The sequence below is a fragment of the Gavialis gangeticus genome, unplaced genomic scaffold, assembly GCF_001723915.1.
Source record: "Gavialis gangeticus isolate Ggan-Ray unplaced genomic scaffold, GavGan_comp1, whole genome shotgun sequence".
NCBI classification, from domain to species: Eukaryota; Metazoa; Chordata; order Crocodylia; family Gavialidae; genus Gavialis; species Gavialis gangeticus.
The window spans coordinates 5,833,060-5,839,311 of record NW_017728993.1 but is presented as its reverse complement, the minus strand read 5'-3'; the positions used below and the strand labels follow the sequence as shown (position 1 = coordinate 5,839,311).

Sequence of the window (6,252 nt, the reverse complement as noted above, 5' to 3'; positions counted from 1 at the left end):
GGGGGGGGGGGGGGGGTTAATGAGCAAATATGGGTAGACATCATTTTTTTCTGATATTTTACCAAAAAGCAAAACATGTTCTGCATGAAAGCACAAATTGTTCTCAAATTTTCAAAGGAGACAAGACACAAATGCACATGATTTTAGAGTCAACTGTAAACCCTCAGAAATAATGGTGTGAACATCATTGATGCAGCAGTTCTTGAGGGAGAAAAAGTTGTAATGTGTACTAGAATACTACTAACAACTTGTCTACCCTTGGAGATGCACCAGAATGGTTATTTTGGAATAGTTATTTCGGTAGTTGGCTCATATGGCTATTTCTATTTTATAACCAGTCTGCCCTTTTCAGATTTAGCTCAATCTACTCTTGTTAAATTGGCAAAGGCCACACTTATTGTGGAATGATAGCAGATGCATGGGGGGTGTCTTATGCTGCAATAGTTATTCTGGGATACCTGTTTTGGAACACTCCCAAGAGTAGCAGACAAGTACTGCTGCCATGCAGTGCTGTTTAGGTCGCTGGGATTTTTGTCACGACCCAAACCCGTTTCAGTGAACTAAAACGCTGCACAGGGCTTTGTACTGCTCTTTGCAGTATTTTGCCAAGTGTCTTCTCGACTGTTCTAGGAACACTGGGAATTCCTGAGACAGGAAGGCATGTTCTGGTCTTAGTGGTGTAGTGCATTGTGATCAATCTCGTGTGTTAACATTCTCAAATCCTGTATAAGAAAGGAACAAAACATACCATTAAAATGCCACAATTTGTAATAAGTTCTGTAAATTAGTAAAACACCACTACCAGTTTCCATTGTATTAATGCTTTTAGGGATTACAGCCCATTCCTGCAGTCACTTTGTATGTAAAGCTCTTACTGATTTTAAGACTCTACCAACTGGTGTATTTTGACTACAGAAGGATTCTGGGATCTGGCCTTTAAATAATTTCTAAATATTATTCCATTGGATTTCTTTCTCCTCTGAGGGAATATTTCAGATCCAGGAGGACTTAATGAACACTCACAGAAACAAGGTTTAACCCATGTGAGTGAGTCCTGTCAGACTGAAAACTCATGTGGTACTTATCCATTACATACCATCCTTCCTGTGTCTTCTGGAACTAAATTGCTATGTTATGGCGACATAATGTCGTAGGATCAGAAAATATTAAAAATGCTGTGGCGTGGGGTAAGATAACTGATGTAGACTTGCAAAGTTGAGATTGGTCATCCTTTTTTATAGACCTGAGAACCATTAAGATCCAAGCATCTTTACTGTGGGGGAGATCAGAATGCTAGATGATTTTAGCATTACAGGAATATAAGAGTTTTATGTCTTTGTTTGGGGAATATGTTACAGCATGTGTATTTTTAATCTTGTTTTGTGTTTTTCTACAGTCCAGGCCTTTTAGCCCTCCTATTCACTCATCCAGTCCTCCTCCGATAGCACCTTTAGCCCGTGCTGAAAGTACTTCTTCCATATCCTCCACCAATTCCTTGAGTGCAGCCACTACTCCCACAGTTGGTAAAAAAAAACATGCTGGTTTTTTATTTGTTTTAATAGAATTGAATGGCTTTCCTGAAAACTTCACTTCCTGAAACCCTCTATGTATGTTGAATAATTCTCTAGTTTTTCGGTTTCATGTTCATGTTTTCTTTTTTTAAACAAATCCTTTAAAAAAAACAAAAGGAGAGAAGGATTGTAGTTGAGATATACTATCTAAATTAGTATCCAGGTTGAAAGGAGATTTACTTATTCTCTGAACTATAAAACTGCAATAATAATGTATTTTTAGTAAAAGTAGAAGTTATCACCAAAAAAAGGTGTTAAATTTACTTGAAATGTGTAAATATAGTCAAAAGCAGCTCTCTGCATGGGAGTGCTTTTTGTCATAGAGGGGGCAGGATAGAAGTTGGATATTGGCATCCTGGGGGAAAAAAATGACAACACCTTTCTGACCTTTTAGCCTATTTGTCTTGAAAGTGGGAAATGGTAGAAACGGTCAGAAAATGGGGTCCTGTGAAAAGCTTCAGAACTTTTCAAAATGTGGCGGTCCTGTCGTGTCTTAGAATACAAACCAATAATGTGGTTCCCTACTGAAGGAAATGAATGTGTCCTCAAATGTGTTTGTCTTACTGACGAGATTAACTAAGCCTCTGTGGTGTTAGAGAATAAATACAAACAGTAGCATAAGGCTGACAGCACCTAGGTTTGGATGCTTTTGAGTCACGGCTTTGTCTTTTTGGGGCTTCTTCCCTTTTTCTTGGGTCAAGATACTTGCACGTTCTTTCTTTCTCTCGCTCTCTTCTATACTCATTTGCAAGTGTTCTCTCTCCTGACAGAGATCTCTCTCTGATGCAGACTCCCAGTCTTTCTCTATCTGAAATTCTCCCTTCTTTCATTAAGGCACTTTCCTGATGCTTCTGCAGACCCTTTCTCTCCCGTCCTTCAATTCCCTTTTTAGTCCAGACAGAGTTATCCTTATTTTCTGTTGTTTATGGCACTTATTTCTGGCCCACCATCACTGGTACCATCTGACTGAAAGCCGTCTCGGCAGTCCAGCTATCACTTGCTGCTTATCTTTCCCCATGTTTTAGGACCATTTTTAATTCAATTACATCATTGGACTTGCTTGGTGGGGAAAGGGTGTTTGCATTGCTACTCATGGTCTGTGATGTCTTGTCCTTAAATGAGCAATGTGACTGGCACAAAAGCAGATTGACTGCTACTGGTAGTGTGGGGGAGGGATTCAAACACAGGACATGTGAGAATCAAAATTAACTAATCTTCATAATGTTTTTGTCATGCTTGCTGAGATGATAAATGACATTGCTTTAGAGAGCCTTGGAGATAACTATTAACTACAGGAATTTCAAATTCTGACAGCTGTTGGCTTTATTCCTAACCAAACCAAATGATTTTCAGAAATTGTTTTTGCTGCTTTGAAAATGGAGATGATGTGAATCTGAACCCAGATTCAATCTCAAACCTTCCAACTTGGGGAAAGTTTGAATCTGGATCTCAACCTTTTGCAAATAGCATCTGTCTGTCTAAACAACCAAGGGCATTTTCATTTCTGTCTTTGCTTTAGCTTTCTTATCTGTTACGTTCTATTATTTTTGTTCTGTTTTGTTTTTGAAAAACCTTTCCATATATATCCTCTCTTCTCACCTGCTGGTGGTTACCATTGTATAAGCATGCCTCTGAAAATTCACGCATTTCAACCAATGGACTGGTCAGCGTTTAACTTTATTCAATCCAAATCAGGATGTATTTCACTTCAATGCACAGAGGACTCCAGTCAGCAGTTATTCATGTCATATATGAACTAACTGCTCTGAAGATCAAGGAGCAAAAATGTGTGATTTGTAGCTCCCCTATGGATTTTCTGAAACTGATATTCATTGACATAAGTTTTTGCCCAATACTTGGACCTTGTCAAGGGAGTATACATAGACAACAGGGCAGCAGACAGGTTCTGCAAGGATAAACAAATATTTGTTTCAAACATGCTTGAAAAGCTGGTATGAAATTTTAACTAATTTTTGAGAAGGGTTAGCTGATATGATCGATGCTTTGTTAGCATTTCAGCAATAATGCTCCCACTGGGACAAATAACCTTTCCAATGTCAGAAGCAAAACAATGCCTCTGCTCAGCTATCATGTTTAATTCTTTGTTCTACCTGTTTTATTTCCTAGATAGACATATTTTTATATACAAAAAAAAAAAAGTCTCTTTGTCTGTCTTTCTCAATCATCCTTGTATTTGATTTTCATCAGAGGTCCTTCGGCACATGGCTCAAAGTTCCATAAAATTTATTTTAAGATTCTATTTAAAACAAGAGCAGATACTGATATTTAATTGCTTCTTCCACTGTTTGGTTCTGTTTCTACTGCCATAACAGTGTTTAAGATGATGTGACTATATGACGTGGTTATCCGTGATGGCAGGGAACTAGACTTGATGACCCAAGGGATCCCTCCTAGTTGCATGAAGTGTTCATTCCTTTAAAAGTATCAAAATCAAGATTGGGCTCTAACTTGACATGAGTCACTGTGTAAATGACATTGTGAGAAAAAGTTCCAAAGTTTGGTGATCAGGGAAGCATTCAAAATTCAAGTGCTTATCTGGCCCTTCTCAAAATTATTTAAATTTTTGGTATTTGAAAATCAAGCTGTAAATCTGGTGAAGTGTAGTGGTTTTCCATGGGTAAGTGTTTTAGGATTTGACTCTCCTGATAATACGGATACAGTTCCCACATTAAGATAAGGAATTAAATAATTCTTATGCAGGGAGACACTCTCAGAAAAATTACCCTTAAAATATACTCACATGCAGGACCCTTAGCACAAGATGTCCAAATTATCTTTGAGAACACCATACTGGATTTGTTCCTTCAGGCTTTGCTCCTTTAAAATTTTGATTTAGTTTTAACGTATGAAGCCCATACCTCTAATAATTATTATTTAAATGGGGTACTAACATTGAATTTGCAGCCTTTTAAGGTTCCAAAGATGACCACAAGTGCTTATGCTTCACTTGGAGCAAATCTAAAATCACTTGGGGATGTCACAGTGTAAAATGCCAGTGTGTTTTCTAGGATTTTCACACACTGCAAATGGTAGCAACATGTGAATGCTGCTTTCTGTTTGATAATGAAAGTCCAGAAATCACAATCCCTGTTAGGATTTTCCTGACCCTTATCTTTTTTATACAATGGCCTCCTGTATAAAATGGATTTCTGTAATTTGGAAGAAACCGTGTCAGTCTACCCTCTTTTTAAAATATCCCTAGGCAGTACATTACTGTTCTTTCTAGCATGTATAGTCTCATGTGCAACTTCAGTCTCTTCAACAGGGGCCCACACAGAGACAGCACTGTTTTTTCATATTGTGGAATTGCTGTCACATGTTAACCGATCAGCTGGTCGAGAACGATTTGTTTGATGGATTAGACACAGACATGGGTTTCTTCCTGAGTACTTAAATGTCCCCTTCCAATTTTCTTGGTCAATAAATGAGCAATCTGTAGGATAGTTATGTGTTTCGTTCAGTGTTCTAGGTCCTTCATGTCCCTCCACCCCTGCTCTGAGTAGTGCTCAAGTGCAGGATTGTATACCTCAAATATCTTGGTTTTGCAAGAGTTCTCCCTTACTGGCCTCACGCTGGAAAATATTTAAAGTGGTTGCTGCTTCTCCCCAGAGGGAGACTGGTTCAAGGGAGATTTATGATCAGTTTCTTGAAAACCAAAGCCATGTCTTCATTTTTACCTGTGCACAGGGGGTCAGCACAGAAGGTAGCAGAGGCAGCAGGAACAGTTCAGTAGACCCTGCAAGCAAAATTTGGCTGCCCAACTTCCATGTCTCACTGTGTAGAAGGCTCATTTAAGTTCCAATCAGAGGACAATTGCAACTCATCCTCCGTCAAGGTCTCAGTGGTGCAGTAGAAATGTTCTTGTCTACTTATTACTAGGCAGCTGAACTTCCATTGGACTTCTCCCATTTTGCCCTAATCTCTATTTATGGCAAAAATGTATAGACAGAGGCAGCAGATATAGGTTTAGGGTAAATCAAATAAAATTGCACACTTTGGTGCAGACAGAGTGTGTTGAATAAGCTGCTACATAAGGCCAGGCAAAGAATAGTTGGCTTAGGACAGCCAACTGTTTGTTAGCAAGACATTAAGGAACCATAGCAGTGGGACACTTATAACTCAGCTCCTACAGAGGCAGTGAGTGCAGCACACAAGTCCAGATTATATATAGCATCCTAGAATAAGTCTTCAGAAAAGGGGATTGCCACACTTCAGGCAAGATGATATCCTGGGTTGCCCTGTGGTGCTGGTATGAAACCTTACTTTAGAATTATTTTTTTAGCATTAAGTTGAGATTCAAATGTTTTGGCTGCTCTTTATAATCCCAGAGGTTATGCACTCTCCTTTTATGGCCATTAGAAGGCATTCCACCCCATGTGTCTGTCCACTCAAATGATACATATCCACACAAGTCCAAATACAATAACAAACAGAACTTTTATCTCCACTTCTTTTTCGGACACTTGTTTCCTAGCGGTAAAGTCCATACCATTCAAATCTTGTCCAAAGAAATATCAAGCAGAATTCTTTCCTTTGTTTGTCTCTTGTGCTTTGGTTTTCTTTTGTTGTTGTCGCTTTTGTAGTTTGAATAAGTCACTGTATAAAGAAGATGCCCTTGTTTCGGTTTGTGACCCTTTACTTATTTTTCTCATTAAAAGTC

At 38.6% G+C, this 6,252-nt stretch overlaps 1 protein-coding gene across 3 annotated transcripts in view; it reads left to right on the top strand.

The window, feature by feature from the left end:
• The window catches only part of SGIP1 (SH3 domain GRB2 like endophilin interacting protein 1), a 233,691-nt gene that overhangs the window by 164,682 nt on the left and 62,757 nt on the right, over positions 1–6,252 (top strand). For all 3 annotated transcript variants that reach the window (XM_019528431.1, XM_019528429.1, XM_019528428.1), the window contains one exon: positions 1,397–1,523. In XM_019528431.1, coding sequence (XP_019383976.1) covers positions 1,397–1,523 — 127 coding nt within the window. The remainder of the gene's footprint in view (positions 1–1,396; positions 1,524–6,252) is intronic.